We start from the raw sequence: 18,962 nt of genomic DNA on the forward strand, positions 1-18,962 counted from the left end.
AAGCAAGTGCGGGAACATACCTTTCTTTACCAACCGACCAGACATATTGATGGTTAACTCTAGTTCACCTTAAATCGCTCTGAAACCCCGGACAGCTGTCACATGCTCAGATATTGAATAGAGGAATCATGACCTGTAGCACATGCACGAAGATTTCGCTAACAGGCTGCGCTCTTCACGTCCTGACACCAGCAGAGCCCACTTGTGGTACTGTTCTAATGGATGCAACAGCCTATTTCCCACAGCGTTTCAACTACGCTGTTTAACAGGATTTTTTCCCAATCGCACCTAGTTTACCCAGGCTACCAGATGCCTGTGTTATAAAATCAGATCAAGAGGCAGAGCTGCAGGTCCGATGCATCCACTGCGGGGCTGTCTGCCCTGGCAAAACCCCATGTAAAGCACCATCCCGCCGGCTCCGCTGCTGGCGGGTCTCCACGCTGCCACATCTCCGGGACACCAACCCCACCACACACACTGTGGCCAGTTTTGGCAAGTTGTGGCCAGTTTTGGCCAGGTCCTGTGTAGAGCCAGCGCCACGCTGCCTCGCAGCCCCCCGCCGCAGGGCCGCGAAGGCACAGAGCAGCACCCATGGGTGCTGAGGAATGGGCCTGGGGTCCCCAGTCTCCCACAGACAGGGGCTCCAGCTCCACAGGGGCAGGCCCGCGGACCCTGAGGTGACACAGGGCAGGCGGCAGTCGCCCAGCACTGCTCGGTCTCTCCCGGGGCCTGCTCAGCTGCCACCGGGCACGGGGCCGCCAAACGGCTCCCGCCGGCCGCCTCCACCTCAGGGGAGACCAGCGAGAGGCAGCTAGAGGGGCTCTGCCGCGGAGGCGCTCCGGGCAGCGCTTCTCCATGGTCAGAGGCCTGCGAGAGCAAGGCTAGCGCGGGGCGATGGGGCGCTCTAGGTTGCGTCTCTATGGTCGGGCGCTGGAGGACGCGGGATGACGTCAGGAGGAGTGGCGCTGTAGCGGGCGGGGTGGGGGGGGGGGGGTGGTAATTAGGGGCGTGAGGCGCCGCTCTAGGCGGAGCCTCGATGGTCAGGCAGGCCGGCGCCGCTCCGGGGATCCGCGAGGGCGGAGCTCTATGGTCGGAAGCCGGGCGGAGAGTCGCGCGTCGGGCCGGGCGGCGCTCTAGGCCGCCTCTCGATGGTGCGGGCGGTTGCTAGGCGGTGCGGGGCCTAGGCCGCGGCGGGTCGGCGCCGCCATGGCCGCCTCGGCCTCCGGCGCGGCGGCGGGCCCCGCCGACGGGTCGTGCGTGCTGTGCTGCGGGGAGCTGGAGGTGGTGGCGCTGGGCCGCTGCGACCACCCCATCTGCTACCGGTGCTCGGTGCGGATGCGGGCGCTGTGCGGCGTGCGGTACTGCGCGGTGTGCCGGGAGGAGCTGGGCCAGGTGAGGCCGGGACCGGCGGCCTCGCAGCCGGCGGGGCCGGGCCGCTCCCTCCGCCCGGCGCCGGGGCCTGCGTGGGGCTGGGCTCGGGTCGGCTGCCGTGGGGAGCGGGGCCGCGGGGGCAGGGAGGCCTCGGGCCGGGCCGGGGCAGGAGCCGGGCCGCGGAGCAACTGGTGAAATCTGCTGAGTGGGGCCCGGGCGCGGAAACGGCCCCCGGGTGTCTGCCGTCTGCTTCGCTGCCGGCGGTGCGACTGCCGGTCCGAGGCGACGGGAGGGGTGTTGGAAAGGAAACGTGAAGAAAATGGAATTTAAAGGGACTGTTTTTTCGTTTTTTAAATCAGCAGGGCTCGCTCTCCAGAGTTGGTGTTGCGCGATCTCGGGTGACTCTGTCATCCCGCCGGATTCCTGGCTTGACTTTAAGCTTGGGGGAGAACATATTTTCTATTCTTTCAGGGCTCGCTCGTGCCTTGCGTTACAGCACACCATGCTGCGTTGCCTCCGGTTCCTGGTAGCGTGAGCTGTCTGTTGGGCGTATGCTTAACAAGTAATTTACCCTCGGTTATAATTTTTCTGATCGATTTCTGTTTTCCTCGCGGCCTGCTGGTGCGATAGCGCAGGGCCCTGGTGCGGAGGTCAGGGGAAGTCGCTCTGATGCCGTGGCTCGGTTGTGCGGAGGGAGCCGAGGATTCGGTGCAGCGGAGAGCTGCCTGAAGAAGAGTTGCTCAAGGATGGCTGTAAAAACAAATCTTCCTACGTGAATGTGTTTTTGCAGAACTGATGCAGAGAAAAACAAACCCCTTAAGAGGAAAAGAGTCGCTACTAGCACTGAGAGAAATACTCTGAGATAGTTTTGGAAATAAAAACCCCCAATATTGATATATTTTCTTTATTTATTGATATATTTTTATTTATTTGTCCCTTGGCGAAAGGAGAGCCCCCCAACTAAACTGTTGGCGTTGGCTGCTTTCCATGTTCAAGTGGTTGGAGGGCTTGAAGATCTTAGGCTGCGTGCTGAAGATCCTCAGACTTTGTGGAGGCCAGAAAGATCAATGTGGTTTTTAGACAGACCTTACTGGCACGTGAGTAGCCTCCGTGTACAGAAAGATACTCTGTGAAAGTAATTCTGTCTTTGATCATCCTCCGAGGAGCTGCTGCTCTGCTCCTCCCGTCTCGGGAAGAAGCAAGCTGTGATGTTGCTCTTCATCCTTAAACCTCCTTGTCCTAGGGTCACAGGCGGACTGTTAAATCTCGAGAGCTTTTCGATTTTGTAATACCACTATATTATGTGGTCTGAACTTTGATTCATTCAGCCATCTTTCTCCCTCCTTTATTAGCTGTTTAAAAAGATCCTTTTATTATAATTGACTGAGAGGTCATTTTTAATGGCTGCACTCTTCCCCCCCCCCCCCCCCCGTTGTCTTTAACTGACACTGTAATACTGTTCTCTCTGTTCACCCATCTGCCCCAAGGAAAGAAAAAAGATATCGGGGGCATAAATCACATCAAAACTGCCCTTGAGTGAAATGAACCTATATGTAGGACCTAAAACCGGGTTTCTTAATTTGCATAGCGTGTGGGGAATTAGAAGAGGTGAGTACGACGCTACAAAATCTCAGCTAGTGTTGTCCAGAGTAGTGCAGACCGAACTGGTAAGTGTCACAGCGGAATGTCCGAAGGAAATACAACTATAAAGATGAGTGGCAGCACAGGACACGACGGAAGAGAAAGCAGGATATACTTGTTATGGTAATGCGCGCTTTCAGTGATGCATACTCGTTGCAGTGAAGTTAGGAAGGATTACTTGTTGACCTATAAACTAACCCTGACGTATACTTCGATCAGGCTCGGAGGATCTGTCGGTGTGCTTGTTATCTATGTGTGTGAGATTTGTTCTTGGAACTGCGGTAGGAAATGGTGTTGGACTCCTGTGATAAAAACCTGCTTTTCAGCAATCCATTCCTCTCTTCTAAAACTCACTTTGGGCTGAAATGAAATGTCACTGCAATTTCACTGAAATGAAACTTTTTAAATAATTGGAGTTAGACATAGTTGTCATTTATCCAACAAACTTAAACTTGTACTCTCTTTATTTTAAGCTTGATGCTTCAGCAAGTTGGGTATATTTTTTGTTTCAGTTAACTTCAAAGTAGCCCTACTGTAAAGAAAGCTTTAAAAAACCTTACAAAACCAGACACAAAAGGCTCATTCCATGGTATTTCACCCCAACAAGGGTAGAGTGATGTAACAAGACTAAGCTACATGTGTATTGTATAATTGAATGCTTTTATTAAGGCGGTAGGTATTTCTAGATTTACAACGGTTACTGTAAGAACTGAAAGACGCTTACTGTGTTTGTGTCTCAGCCTTTCTAAGCTGGTGAAGGTAATTCCAGCTGTTTCATAAATGTTGCTGCTACCCCAGCGCTTCCCAAACTGGGAACTGGTGTGCTGGAGCAGACCAGTGGTAGGTGGCTTCTGAAGAAGGGTGTAATATCGTAAACGACTGCAGTGGGAGACCCAAGCTTCTTGGAGGCCAGTGGGAGTAATTGTGAGCAAGCAGGTTCCCTTAGAAGGGGTATGTGGTACAAATTATTTGGGAATTGATGTAGTGTTTTGTTTCTTGCTTTCCTGGTAGTTAAGGAAAGAAGAAACCGTGGTTTCCCAGTCAGACTCTGAGTAATGTCACTTTTCACTTGCAGACTGTAGGTTTCTGTGTGATCTCCTACCAGGAGATAGGAGGGAGCTGAGATAGGAGGGAGCTGAGTGCAGGGCTCTTGACAGGCATTCGCTGCAGAGGGGGTTGAATTGGTTGAAGATATTTACTTTTAGCACAGCTGTGGTAGCAAAACATACCATAAAAGAGTTTCCTAACCTAGTTCAAAATCCAAAGACCGGGCTAGTCCAATCCACCTTCGTCTAAGCTGGCTCCCTTGCTGGACGTTGATAAGGAGCAGTCACAGCGGCGTTGCTGACAGTTGTGGGGGCAGTAACGGGGGGTGGTGACGAGCAGCTGGGACCGACACAAAGCTCTGCAAGTGGTGTCCGAGCTTCAGGCTATGGCGAGTTCCCTCCCAAACAACATTTGCGCTGAGGAGTTTGTCTGGAATCCCAAAGACTGCGCAGCCTGAGCGTGCTCTCGCTGATTCTTGTGTTGTGTTGCCTGCAGGTTGTCTTTGGACGGAAGCTTACATCTTTCTCAACAATAGCACTTAACCAGTTGCAGCATGAGAAGAAATATGACATTTATTTTACAGATGGAGATGTTTATGCACTGTACAGGTAAGTACCGGAATCCTTTCTGTAACATATCCCTAAAGCAGCATATTCTTATCTGCATTACGTGGCAGGAAATGCGTGCTTTAGTACAACAGTGTGGTTTTGTTTCATGGGAGTAGAGTGGCTGCCGTGCTGTGTACCTTAGTCACCGTGCAGTGCAGGTGGCTTTGGTAGGGTGAGAGGCTGGAGCGGCGCGGTTGGGGTGAACGCCTAATACCGTGGTCGGCAAAGGGAGCAACTCCTCAAGGCTGGAGTGTTAGATTCACCGACGCATAATACAGAAGCCTTGCTCTGTCAATAAAAGTTGCTTTTTGCTTTGTTAGCAACAGCAAACTTGCTGAAAGGCTTTTCATTCCTTGCATGGCTGCTGTGGAAATCGGTAAAGACTGAATTACTATTATAATTGTATTTATTGCGGTGCTGCGTAAGGACTAATCAAAACCAATTGTACCAAACACTATATGAAAAGAAGAGCAATCTTGTCTACCTACAAAGGTCTGAATTCTAAAATGGGAGAGAAAAAGGGTGAAGTAAAAAAACAATGCAGAGTAAAAAATGTGGCATCAGCATCATGCTCTAAAAATATTTTTCATAACATGCTTAAACTGGGAGGCTTTAAGATAATTAAAAGCAGTTAAAAGGAAAGAAGAGTGGAAAAAAGATGAAACCATGCAGGCAATGGTACCTTTTTCTTGGAGAATCGTGCATTCTATCCAGCCTGATTTGGGCTAAGAGCGTAGCTTTGCTGATACAGTTACAGTTTTGTATGACTTCATATTTATGGAATTGGGCAATGGGTTTAGTGAGCAGAATCAGTTGGAAGCATGTTCTGATTAATTATACACCAGCTCTGGGAATTGCTTTTGACGATACGATTTCTGGAGAGTCGCTGAGGTTGCAGTTCCGTGGGCAGCAGTCAAGTGCGAGGGAGTGGGGTCTCCCACTGAGACCAGTGCTCTGTCTTCAGCTCTTGTTGGGAGTCATTGGGGGCTTTTTGTTTGGTTCCTCCCCCCCACTTCTTTTTCTATTACAATATTTTTATCTCCTCCCACCGTATGCTTCACTTTCTGACAGTAGAAAATGTAATTAAATTGGATGTGAATGTTGCACGTATCAGCTGAATCTTCAATAAGCAAGGGGTGTGTTGCATGGATGTGTTACAGTCCACTCAAAATTTTATAGTGGCAATGTATTACTTACACTGTGACTGTTCAGCTCTTCTCTTACGGTTGAGGCCTCTGTGTAATTTGGTTCTGCTCTGTTCCTGACAGATGACAAAGGACTCTTGGAATAAGCAGGACGCTAACCTCATTACAAATTGCTGGGGGAGCTATAAAAATGCAGCCTTCTGCCACTGACGGAACCTTTGTTTTTTGAGAAAGGTATCGGGTTGCTGAGAGGAAATCGGATAATTTTTAGGAAATCTTTCTTGTCCCTTAGGAAGCTGCTGCAGCATGAATGCTCTTTGTGTCCAGATGTGAAGCCGTTCAATACCTTTGCAGATCTGGAACAGCACATGAGGAAGCAGCATGAACTCTTCTGTTGCAAGCTCTGTGTTAAACACTTAAAGGTGAGCTAGTTCTATGTTCTAATGTGTGGGAAGGAGAGGTGCTTCCTTATATGACCTGCAAGAGTACCTGGGGAGGTGGGAAGAAGGGGGTGGCTGAACAGCACCGGTCTATTTTTTAAGTTTCCTCTGTCTGCCTGCAGTGAGGCCAGTTGCTTTGTGTTACGTCTTTCTTCTTCCATAAACTGATTAATGAAGAAGGCGTGAAGGTTCTCGGTGGATTATATTTTAAATCAAGCCCAACCATATTAATAACTTGTGATGTTAGCTCCTCTGCCACAACGTGTGTAAATACCAAACCCTAACTGTCTGATAGGAAGTTAATCCTGAGTCGTGGGCAGACTGTTACAACTGTAAGGGTAGAGATTTGATGGCTCTTAAGACTTATACTTGTAATGACTTTGCAAGCTAAAACTGTTAACTTAAGAAGATATTTGGTGCCAGTTCAGAAAGCAGAATGCATCATGGAGTGATGGATTTATTTCTCAGATCAGGGTCAACGTAAGCATTTACACTTGGATCATGTACAGGATGAGAATCCATCTTGCTGGTTTAATGAAATATGATTATATTTCATTATCTTGTTTATTTGTTCAGAGCAAATTTTCTGTATCTTGTTGACTTGATTGGAAAATGAAACTCACTGTTGCTTGCAACTGAGGTCCACTGTGTTTGATGTACACATGTAGAACATGACCAGGGGCTGTTTTACAATGTATTTTGCAACCTGCTAAAGATAAAACAGTTACTGGAAAGCTGAGTTGTCTATGTCTGAAAAGGTCATGTGTATTGAGCCTTAAAATTACTCATCGTAGCATCACCATCATCATCCTTTTTTTTTTTTTCTTTTTTAATCCCACCCAAATTTCACTTAGAAGGGCTGGTGTTATGTCAGTCAGGTGATGCTTTTTCACAGTCTGAAAGTCAGAACTCCGCGTTTCCCTGGAGCTAGAGTGGGTTTTGTATTTCTGAATTACACATTGAACAAAATCAGCAGCTACTGTGAAATGAATTCTAGGAGTGCTAACCTCTGTGTCTAATAGTTGTCAGCATTCCTTATTGTTGTAGGAGGGAATTTCATGCATGAACGCATATTTTTTAGAACTTATTACATGTGATTTTGTATGTGTGTTTGTTTTCTCTGAAACCAATTAAGTATCAAATCAGAGAAATGCATTTATCCTGTGGGTGCCACAGTTGGTTTATGCCAACTGAACTGTAGTTTACTGCCGAAAGGGACAGGATCCAGAAGTGGTCAGGTTGACCTGAATGAACGCTAATAGGTTGGTTGTTTTTTGGGGGTTTTTTTGGTGGTTGGTTTTTTTTTGGTTTGGTGGTTTGTTTTTTTTTTTTTTTTTCAGGGTTACCTTTCAGTGAACTGATTTGACTCGCTTCTTGCGGTTGTGCAAGCACTAGAGCTCATTCAAGGGAAGTCAGGGGAGGGCAAGGCCGCTTCTTTCGCTGCTGTGTCCTCTGAGCTCTGGTAAAGAGGCGCTTCCACAGTCAACTTAAGTAGCCAGCGCTAAGGGAACTTGTTTGTCGTCGTCTCTCCCAGAGAATTCACAAACAACAGTAAAACTTGTTGGCTTTTAATTTCAGAATATTGCAGAGATTTTTGTTTCGCAGAAAAAGGTTCCATATTACTAGTACCCACTGAAAAGAAGTTCTTAAACTCGCAGAAGCTTCAGTCAGTCAACCCTAGCTAAGCCAAACGAACCTTTTCCCAGAACAAGTTAACACTCCTTCTCTAGGCGAGAAATAAAGGATATTCTGTTCTCAAGGATGTGTTGATCTTTTTAGCATCTTCAGAACCCTTCCTACCAAAATAGCTCGCATGTTAGTAGGGACGGAAGATTGGCTTATAACACAAAATTTGTTCACTGAACTGTATCCTTTGTATGCAGCTATCTTGGGGTAGTTGCCATCTGAGGAAAGTAAAACAGCTCACTTCTGGTTTACGGGTCTTTTTCAGTTCGAGTATGCAAAATACTCTGTGTTCAGAAATACGTATTTAGGATTTTTTTTTCCCACCAGAGATTATAATTTCAAGTTTGTTGCATTATGTTAATACAAAAAAAAAAAAAAGGCAAAAGGGAAAAAGGTGAATTAGGTCTGTCTGTTTCCAGTGTTCAAACTGAGTGAAATGCAAGTTAGATTTAATTTGGATCTATCACTTGAATTTTGTTTCCTATTCACTGAAAATTTTAGGTGTCGGTTGTCAAATTGCATCTTTGTGAAGCAAATCTTCCGCTCCTACAAATGAACAAGTTGTGCACAACCCGGCCTATTCCATTTTGTTCTCTGTTCATAAGAAGTAATACATATATATATTTCTTCAGATTTTTACTTATGAACGGAAATGGTATTCTCGTAAGGACCTCGCCCGTCATCGAATCCATGGAGATCCAGATGACACCTCTCATCGTGGGCATCCCCTGTGTAAATTTTGTGACGAGCGTTATTTGGATAATGACGAGTTACTGAAACACCTAAGACGAGATCATTATTTTTGTCATTTCTGTGACTCTGATGGTGCTCAGGAATACTACAGGTTTGTGCAAGCAGTTTATTCCTCTTTCTGTAGCTTAAATTTTGAGGAAAAATTGCTTGGGTCTGCTTTGAATTTTGGGAAAGTAGTGCTTGAAGACAGAGGGCAAGAATATGAGCAGGTTAGCTGCAGTCTCTTTTGTTCCTCAATCCAATAGCCAAAGTAAGCACGTTCTGCCTAGTTCATGTTTTAAAGTTTTCTCCGTTAATGTTAAACATTAAAATCATTTTGCAGCATGATGGCAGCTGTCTGCAGCTGTCTAGTGCGTTAACTCTAATGTTCTGAAATTCGTGTGCAAAGCAGATAGAAGTATATTTTCATTTAAGAAATACATGCCTTGTGTACAGCTGGACGTGATGAGCATCAGGCAGTAGGTTTAGTTTAACATCTGGGATCATGCGTGAAGGTCTATGTCGACTCACACAAGTGGCTTCAGCTAGAAAGTTTGCCTGGGGATAAAGAAAGAACCAACTGCCTAGGCTTGTCTTCACCTCATCTTGTAAGAGTAACCATATACCATTAGCTACTGTTACACTTTCCCAACAAATATGTTGGGGAGGTGGCAGCTCAGCCTCTGTTCTCTTTCCAGTGATTATGAATACCTTCGTGAACACTTCCGCGAAAAGCACTTCCTTTGCGAAGAGGGACGGTGCAGCACAGAACAGTTTACCCATGCTTTCCGCACAGAAATAGATTATAAAGCGCACAAAACGGCCTGCCACAGCAAGAACAGGGCAGAGGCCAGGCAGAACCGGCAGATAGACCTTCAGTTTAACTATGCTCCCAGGCACCAGAGGAGGAATGAGGGTAAGTGTGGTTGGGGGATGAAGTGGACAGAAACATAGTCATTCTTACTGCTGGGAGGGTTTTCAAGAGCATCTGGTGAACGTTTCCTAGCCAGGAAGAAATTCTTTACAAAGAGGGTGGGCAAGCCCTGGAACAGGACCCTGAGAGGTTGTAGAGTTTGGCCTCGAAGATAACCAGAACTTGACCGGACAGGGCCCTGGGCAGCCTAGTGTAGTTTCAGAGTTGGCCTTGCTTTGAGTGAGGGGATGGAGCAGATGACATCCAGAGGTCTCTTCCTGCCTGAATTGTTTTACAATTTTTTCCCCCATATGTGGATTTAATGATGATAACACAATTTTAGGAAAATTGCTGACTTTCTTCTCCGATTTGTAATTACGTGAATGACTTATATTACAGTTAATACAAAGTAGTGATGAACATGGAGCATGAGGCCAGAGTAGCTTATCCGCTTGGGAGTGCAGAGATCAACATACGTATGAACTTTTCTTCTGTGTGGAACTGTATGTAGAGAGATCTCTGCATAAAAATAAAAATTACTCAAAACTCGCATCGCAGGTTACAATACGTGGAATCCATATACTGCAAATCCTGCATTTTAATGTAGCAATCCCGAAGGCTATATAGACTACTTAATCATCAGAAAGAAATCAAGATAGATTTGCTTGTACTAGCATATTCTTGCTTTTTTTCAGGCATAGTGTGATGCCCAGATTAGAGAAATAACTTTGAGAGTGATCAACCATCCCTCCTGTTTAGGTGTTATAGGTGGAGAGGACTATGAAGAAGTTGACAGGTATAACAGGCAGGGGAGGTCAGGCAGATTGGGCGGCCGAGGAAGTCAGCAAAACAGAAGAGGCAGCTGGAGATATAAGAGGTGAGTAGCACAACAGTTTGTGGATTTTTTTTGCTGCTTAGTGTTTTTTACTTGCCAAGTAACAATGTTTTGGTGGACCGGTAGGAAGGAAGTGGGTACAAAATTTGGAAGCCTCCATAGTGAATCCTTGAGAGTAGAACTAGCTTTCAGTCTAAGCCTGCGTGCTGACTACACGCTTGGTCAAAGTGAACTTGTTTTGCGTGAAGTTTCAGCTCTCTGGAATTGACACAGGAAGCAAACAATGTAATCTTCAACTTGTGGGTTAAATACTCAGAATCCTAAATTAATTTCAACAACTGTTTTTATGCTAACTTTTCTAAATAGGATTTTCTGAAGTGACAAGTGTTTGCAGGTTTAATGGACTTTTTGGTCTGGGTAATCATGAAGTTCCTATTCTAAGGACCATGCTTTTCATTGAACTAACAGATCTCTGTGTGGCCAGACTGAGTGCTTTGGAAAAAGAAGAGGGTTAAGTATTGAAATGAAATTTTGCATTTATATGTCTCTCCATCCACACAAGACCTGAGCGCTTTATACATACTGCACATCTATTTTTCTTCTTTTTCTCGCTGGACGGTCAGCTGGTTCATTACTGGTGATTGCACTGGGGGGAAAAGTCCATCTCTAAACACTTATATGTTGGTGTCGCATGTGAATCGTGCATGTGTTGAGAGTCCATGACAAACCATGTTTCAAAGAATTACTGTGGCCTACAAGTATGACTTCATACGTTTGAAAAAGAATGGGAGAGACAGGTGTCCCCATGCATCCTTGGTACTGTCTCTCCCAGTTCACCCCGGTTTCTTCTGGCCTGGATTGTTATTACCACATGTGGAACTTGCAAATCCAGGGGGTGAACGTTGCCTGTCTCACCAGCCGGCGTTTTGGAGTAGTGGGTTTGCTTTAGCCTTCTCAGCAGGTGGCAGCACAAGATCAGGGACAGTCATCGGAGCTGACAGCGGAGAGGTGAGCGCTGGAGTGAGACAAAGATGCTCAGTAATCCTTACTGTTTGACCAAGAAAATCTGCCCTGTCCTGTAGGGAAGAAGAAGACAGAGACGTTGCAGCAGCAGTCAGGGCATCCGTAGCAGCTAAACGGCAAGAAGAGAAAAGACGCGTAGAAGACAAAGAGGACAGCAGCAGCAGAGGTAAAAAGGAGGACTTGAGGGATTCGGAAGTGCTCAGCTCCAAACGCGTGCCAAAGTCTTCAAATGATGCTACAGGTTAGTGTTGAACGTGTTCTGCAGCTGCAAGGGGACATGATGAGTCTGGAGATCAGCCTGGCAAAAGTGGGGGTCACCATATGTTGTTCTCAAAAGCTGGTGGATGTGGCTGGAGTTATGCAGAATCGTAATCCAGCAACACAGATTTGCAGTGAAATGTGTCTGAGTGGGCTGGGATTCCTGCAGCAGGTTATACTTGAAATGGAGCTGGGTAGAAATACCAAAGGCAATTAACGTACAACAGTATCTGTGATGTTCCATCCAAATCAATATAATCTAAGAATGTGCCCTTTCCTACTCTAGCATGCAAGAATTGATTTATTGTGGTGCTTGAGCTGAGTTTCCCCTTTTTCGAGAACAAGTTATTCCCAGTAAAAGTTTATAACTGGTGAAAGCAAACCTTTAGCTGTTTTGACCCAGGTCCAGTTTGGGGCAAATAAATATGATGCAGTGGTGTTTTGATATTACTGTTGCTCCAAATCCATTTTCCACTGTCTTACTGCTCCTACAACAGGATTCCCACTCGAAGATTAGATGTTTTCATTAGGAACTGAGAGCTGCTGAGAGCTCTCTCTGGTTAATGGGCACGGCTCAGCTGGGGATGACAGGCAAGGTTATGTCCCGCAACTGCCTGCCCAGCTTCTGCTGCACGCGTGTCAAAGCTGTTATCAATCTGTCCCTGAATTGCTGCGGTCCGCAGTGCTGGATTTGGATTTTAAGGCAAATCTAAATTAGGAATGAGTTATGTTTCAGTGTAAAACGTCTGCCCAGGAGCTAATTGCTGAGCAGCTTGGGCATCTGTGCAGCAGAGGTGTGATGGACAGCTCGGAGGAGCAGCTTTCCAAGTGAAGCATCAGCATACCTCAGCTGGAGCACTGAGCCTCTGACGAGCATCCTGACCCTGTGCGGGCAGTTGAGTACGAACCTCTGGTAGAAGCGTGGAGCAGACAGCTGGGGGCACTGGCATCTCGGTCTCTAGAGGGTTCCCTCACAAACTTATCAACCAATGTTTTGCTCACGTTATGTGTCATGAATTTCCTGCGTGCTACAGCCAGTACACGATGACATAATGGTGGATGCAGTTAATTGAAGGAAATAGTGATGCATGGATTTAAATTGTCCTTTTGGAATGTCGCAGTTAATGACATAATCAGCTGCTGAAAATAGGACTTGTTACTGCTGCTGTCATGTTCATTGATAGCTTCCACTCTGAAATGCATGGATTTTAGTTGAAAACATTTCTTTGCTCTTTTTGTCAATACTCCAAAAGAAGCAGCTGCTAACGGCGCTTTAAGCCAAGACGACTTTCCAGCAATTGGTTCGGCAGCGGGACCTCTACAAGGGTAAGTTTGAGCAAGGCTGCAGCAATGAGAAAGCAGATTTAGAAACTTACTTATGTTCTGCATTTCTGCAGAAAATAATTTTCCAGATCACTTAAGCTACAAATGCTTTCCCCCTGCCCTGGCCCCCTTCTGCCTCGAGCTGTTTCTGTGCTAGTCACCTGTGTGAATGGCATCGGTTGTTGCTTCAGTTCATGGCTTGATCCTTTGGTGGTGCAATTTCAGGGAAATTCTCAATATTCTCTATTCCTACCATTTTTAACTCGATAGCTTATCTTGAAGGAGGCGTATACTGTGAGTTTTAAAATTCATCATCTCCTGAAATCAGTGATGATTAGAATAGTTTCTTTGCAGGACGTGGCAGCTCGAACGTGCCTGTATGTACAGCTCTGGTCGAGGTGTACTAAGACAGTACTGATAACACAGCAAGGCTAGCGTGACTTCTCTGAGGAGACCCATTCCAGACACAGTTTACAAGCCTGAGTGCAGTTGCGTCCTGTTGAGTTAGGTCAGTTGTGCCACCCGAAGCGATAGTTTGAGGAAGAGTGCAGACAGGTATGGAGCCCGTTCTGCCTGTTGGAGTTGCACCGGTGTAACGGGGTGTACTTTTCCTTTCTCACAGCTCTGTCCAGCTAGCAGCGGTTAAGCTTAAAGAAGAAGATTTCCCAAGCTTGTCATCCTCTGCAGCACCCACCATCTCTTCTGGGATGTCTTTGACATATACAGCGACTGCAAAGAAAACAGCTTTCCAAGAGGAGGATTTTCCAGCTCTGGTGTCCAAAATGAGGCCTAACAATAAAACAGTAACTAACATCACATCTGCGTGGAACAATGGTTCCAGTAAAAACGTGGTCAAAGCCATTAGCAACCCCTGCATAAGCCAATTGGCCAAAAAACCATCCTCCTTGAATAGCACTAAAGGAAGTAAGAAGAGCAATAAACTCTCTCAGTCAGACGATGAAGACAGCGGTAGTGGCTTGACAACCCAGGAGATCAGAAACACACCAACAATGTTTGATGTATCGTCCTTGCTGGCAGCTTCTACCTCACAAACTTTTACGAAAGTGAGCAAGAAAAAGAAGGTGGGGGTTGAGAAGCAGAGACCGTCGTCCCCACACCTATTACAGGAGACATCGTTTCCCAGGTCATCTACTGAAAAGCCGCCAGAAGCAGAGCAGGCATCAAATGCGTCCTCTGCTCTTCACGCCCCTGACAGATCCGCAACTGTCATGAATGGTCATTCGGAAAAATCATTAGCGATCTGCAGTACACCCAAAGAGCCCCCTGGCCTTAAAAAGCCCACAGTGACTAACAAATGCCCTTTACCTCAGGAAGACTTCCCAGCTCTTGGGAGCTCAGGATCAGCTAGAATGCCCCCGCCACCAGGTAGGCACCGCAGGGCACGGCCAGCTTTGCTTGGCTGTAGCTTAGAGAAATGTGGCACGTGGACGAGATGTATAAACTGCTCCTTCTGGCTCTCATGGGAGGAGCGGTTCTGCCACCGCGTGCTAGGTTAGCCTTTGAAGTTTAAAAAGGCAGTCTGGGTGACGTGGAAATGGCTTGAATGGCCTCTGGGAAACACGGCTGAAGCGGTGGCAATGTTGAGATACCTCTGCTCCATGCAGCTGCAGGTGTCTGCTCTCTGGGGGTGGCTCATGGATGAGCAGCCGGTCTTTACCTGTCACTGCTGTTCTGGTGAGTCACGGCTGGCACAGATCCATGCTTTTGTGCTTTAAGATCTGGTTTGGAAGCCCCCGGGGGCAAAGAGAATCTCTCTTTAGCTGTGACCTGTGCCTGCTGGTACTGGTCAATTGGCTTGCTTGGTCACTTTTGTTCTGTGTTTGTAGAGATTTAATGCCCTTGCTTTTAGCGGTGCCATAATCTTGTAAAACTGGAGTAACAGAGCAGCAAATGTGACTTACAGCCATTTTAATGAAAGTAGCATCGCATCGGGAGGTGCTTGCGTAGCTGTTTTGTTCTGTGCTGCTCTGCAGATATTGCTAGGTGGAGTCTGTTCGAACATGCGATGCCTAGTGCTGTTGTGACTTCTGGGGTGATTGCTGTTCGCTTTAATAACGTAAAAGTGTTTTTCATTGTGAGTTTGAGCGGTTTTTTTAAATAATTTTCTATTGAAAAAGTAAATTAATAATTAAAGCACTTTCTCTGTAGAGTAACATCAGCCGCTATGAAGTGCTTCTTGCCCTAACTGTTAAGACAACAGATTTCCACCTCTCTAATTTTTAGGGGTTTTTTTCCAATATAGTGATGTCTGCACTGCTGACTCTTACTTCCTAGCGCTTCTGGAGAGTACGTCAGACCACCGGTGTTAATTTTAGACGGTGGTACGTGGGTGCCACAGATACGTGCTCTAACTTCCTGCCCGTTCTCTGCTTTCATTTAGGCTTTAACACTGTGGTGCTATTAAAGAGTCCTCCTCCGCCTCCGGGACTGTCGGTGCCTGTTAGTAAACCCCCTCCAGGTTTTGCTGTTATTCCATCCACCAATATCTGTGAACCTGTCACTACGTCTTTGAAAGAGTAAGTAAAAGTCCTTTGAGTTAGAGTTACTTTAACACGTGACATCTCGGTTATGTCGTATGGGCTTCAACCGACGCGTGAAATACTCCGAGGGGATTATTCTAACCAGGCGCCGCCGCAGAGGCCAGCCGCTTAATGATTCCCGTTGGGGAGTCCCGTGGCCGTTGTGGGCTGGATTCAGGAGAGTTGTGTAAAAGAAAGCACAAGCGCCGTGTGGATGCAAGTCTGAGGAAATGAAAACCTGTGCAGTGTGGCAGCTCAGGCTTCTGTCTTTTCTAGATTTATTTGGAAATCTGCAGCTTCAAGATATCTCTTAACCTTTCCATTGATTCTGTTGAGTCCCAGAAGCAAGGTGCTGAAGCATGTTTTCCGTGGTGACCTCTGAATGCCTTCATTGCTCTGACCTTTCCAGTAGCTGGTCTATGGTCGGGGCCCTTCTGGGCTAGAGAGATGAGTTTATGGGGAAAGGGGAGGGGAAAATCTGTGTAAGTTTAATACAGACGTCTGTACTAATCTCTTCAGTTTCATTCGCGGTGCGCTCTTTGTTGCTCATGTCTTTTTAGTAAACCTGGCTTACAAAACGGCTAGTCAAGACTATGTTAAACTTGCATTTTAAATATTCTGTCTAGGTAAAGCTGGAATCTGAAGCGGTAATCCCACAGGATGCATTTCATCGTCCCGTCAAGATAGCTATGTGCTGCTTATAGTAATTGCATGTGTGGTTGGGTGGAGAAAGGGAATGCATCCTGTGGAAGAGAATAGCCATATAATATATATCCTGCAGCACCTTTGTGTAACACGAAGCAATGTCAAAGTCACTTTTGGTCTTTTCAAACGCAGGCCCAAATCCTGTCACGGATCGTACTTGATCCCTGAAAACTTTCAGCAAAGGAACATTCAGCTAATACAATCTATTAAAGAATTTCTTCAAAGCGATGAGTCCAAGTTCAATAAATTTAAAACTCATTCTGGGCAATTCAGACAGGTGAGTGGGCAAGAACCTTCGGATTCCCGACACCTTCCTCTCTGGGAGAAGGTGAATCCCAGTGAGATTTTTTTTGTATCTTTTTTTTTTTCCTAATTATTCCAGTTCTTTTTTCACCGCAGGGTCTGATTTCTGCAGCACAGTATTACAAAAGTTGCCGAGAACTGCTTGGAGATAACTTCAAGAAAATTTTTAACGAGTTGTTGGTGTTGTTGCCGGACACGGTTAAGCAACAAGAACTGCTTTCTGCTCACAACGATTTCAGAATCAAAGAAAAACAAAGCTCAAACAAACCCAAAAAGAACAAAAAGAATGTTTGGCAGACAGACTCCAACTCTGACCTCGACTGCTGTATCTGCCCAACGTGTAAGCAAGTACTAACTCAGCAGGACGTTGTCACCCACAAAGCGTTGCATATTGAGGACGAGGAGTTTCCTTCCTTACAAGCAATCAGCAGAATCATCAGTTAGCTTTCCTGAAGACCAATAAACCAATCTCTGTCTATGAATATGCACTTTTTGGAATGAGGTTTGGCAGTGTAGTGTGGCTGAGAGCGGGTGCCAGTTGAGTAGTCGGGCAACTGTTAGAGAGCCCTCTCAGTGCTGTTCATAAATACCGTGCAAAGGGATCACTGGACTGCGCCGTAGCCAATTAACATCCAAAGTCTGAGCTTCCGAAACGCCTGAGTAGAATTAGGCTGAACTCGCAGGGTGGGCAGGCAGGGGCCACCTTTCTCCTGTAACACGCAATAGCTGAGAGAATACGTTCTGCTCTGAAGACTGACAGGGGACGCAATAGGGGAATAAGCATCTGGTTTGGGTTTTTCCTTTCTTTTTTCGGGGGGTGGGGGAAGATGACGAATCACTGAAATGAACGGAAGCAAGAGCGGCTTCCCTTATGATATTCTGATCTTTTTTTTTTTTTTTTGTGCTGTTTCTGTGACCACGAAGATCACAGTAGTCAGGGGTACAAAGGTGCAGGAAAGGAGAGGATGCTACTCGCTGGTGAGCAAGACCGTTACAGCTGCGCGTCTGTAAGCGTTGGGCTGCTCAGAGGGCAAAGAATATTCCTGTCCGAAAACAGAATTAATTCTACTACTTGAAGAATTGGACTGATCTGTGTGATTAGTTGAACGCGAGAGCTGAAGTTGCCTCTGACCTTTTACGTAACATGTTCTTTAAAGACACTTATTTTGTAGCACTGCATGTAGACGAATAACGTTAAGGCTTTACTTTCTGTAAAGCACACTTCACAGTAATTTTATTTAATGACTGCCATGTTTCTAATTTCTTGGATGTATTAATGGTGGTAGCTCCAAACGACAGCATAGCGGGACATTAAATGCTGCTGATCACTGACCATGTTTATCTGCAGTGCCTTTAAGTGCATTTATCTGTTTACAGTGGTCTGCACTAACAAGGATAATTTGTTCAGACTGTACGGAGCGTTTCCATCCTGTACCTCCCTTGGCGATACTGGTCTGGGGTAGCTTTGCTTATGTTGCTTGGCATCTCTAAATTCCACCTCTCGGAGACGAGAGGGGAATCTTTTCATCGTTTGAAGTAACTCCTCCAGCAGAGCTGTGACCTGGTGGGGTGACGAGTCCTCCCTGCAGTGCACTTCCGTGGCTGTAATTCCGTGTCTGATTCTCTCCCATCCTGGCAGACCAGGTTTAGTTATTTTTAACACGTAGGAATAAAGTTGAAATTAATTTATGTAATTTTTAGTGACAAAACTGCTTTTGTATAAGCATCATTTCTATGAAATTGAGCTCAGAGTATTACTGAAGAGCTAGTCCTGGCTACAGAAAGTTTTCCTTGCCTTACACTTTTTATTTTTGCTTGCTGTCAGGCTGCAAAGCGCTTTTGGTTTCTTTTCAGAATAATTAAGACTATTTTGAATACCTGAACGTGTTGTATTCAGCACAGGGGCCAGGCTGCACGCCCTGAAGTGGGGAGGGGGAGGATTATTTGCCTGCACGGCCGATTATAAAATGCACGAATACGTGACAAGTAGTAACGCTTCCGAGTTCCTGCTTCGAGTCGGGTTCCTCTCGAGCAGAGCGGGGCGCAACGCCCGTGACACCGCCCCGACACAACCCACCGCGGCGGAGCTTCCCTTCGATGCCAGCTGCCCCACGCTTCCAGCCGGCGACTGATCTGCGGTGTCTGCTCTTCCCCCTGTCTCTTCCTTTGGTTTGTAAAGTTCAGAGGAAATGAAATGCATATTCTCGGCAGGAGTATCTTTTTTTTTTTTCCCCCAGTCTATTTCTCCTGTGTTGGCACCCCCAGGCAGGTGCTGCTGTAAGTTTCCTCGAGGCGATCGCTATCTTTGGCCCGACGATGCAGTTTCCTTGTTCCTTGTGCTCACCTGATTAAATAAAGTATTACCAAATTTTTTTCAGGCCGCTTCTATTCG

General features: G+C 46.3%; 1 protein-coding gene across 3 annotated transcripts; it reads left to right on the forward strand.

Moving 5' to 3' along the window:
• Positions 1 to 1,083: 1,083 nt before the first annotated feature.
• Positions 1,084 to 18,947, forward strand: ZNF598 (zinc finger protein 598, E3 ubiquitin ligase). Of its 3 annotated transcripts, none has more exons than XM_075515356.1 (13): positions 1,084 to 1,392; positions 4,555 to 4,667; positions 6,105 to 6,234; positions 8,571 to 8,782; positions 9,369 to 9,586; positions 10,343 to 10,460; positions 10,887 to 10,928; positions 11,501 to 11,682; positions 12,953 to 13,025; positions 13,645 to 14,408; positions 15,424 to 15,559; positions 16,400 to 16,544; positions 16,667 to 18,947. In XM_075515356.1, the coding sequence occupies exons 1-13, from the start codon at positions 1,207 to 1,209 to the stop codon at positions 17,012 to 17,014; spliced, it is 2,667 nt and encodes an 888-aa protein (XP_075371471.1). In that variant the 5' UTR covers positions 1,084 to 1,206; the 3' UTR covers positions 17,015 to 18,947. The 3 variants fall into 3 exon arrangements, with proteins under 3 accessions (XP_075371471.1, XP_075371472.1, XP_075371473.1); XM_075515357.1 differs by having other exon boundaries at positions 12,956 to 13,025; XM_075515358.1 differs by lacking the exon at positions 10,887 to 10,928 and having other exon boundaries at positions 1,086 to 1,392.
• The last annotated feature ends 15 nt before the right edge of the window (positions 18,948 to 18,962 follow it).

This window comes from Mycteria americana, chromosome 12, assembly GCF_035582795.1.
Source record: "Mycteria americana isolate JAX WOST 10 ecotype Jacksonville Zoo and Gardens chromosome 12, USCA_MyAme_1.0, whole genome shotgun sequence".
Lineage (NCBI taxonomy): Eukaryota > Metazoa > Chordata > Aves > Ciconiiformes > Ciconiidae > Mycteria > Mycteria americana.

Excerpts from the sequence above, each read along its gene's own strand:
- ZNF598 (XM_075515356.1), top strand. The coding sequence starts at position 1,207 with ATGGCCGCCTCGGCCTCCGGCGCGGCGGCGGGCCCCGCCGACGGGTCG. Across the intron at positions 8,783-9,368 it reads GGTGCTCAGGAATACTACAG|TGATTATGAATACCTTCGTG; the intron begins GTTTGTGCAAGC and ends TTCTCTTTCCAG. Across the intron at positions 15,560-16,399 it reads GTCACTACGTCTTTGAAAGA|GCCCAAATCCTGTCACGGAT; the intron begins GTAAGTAAAAGT and ends TTTCAAACGCAG.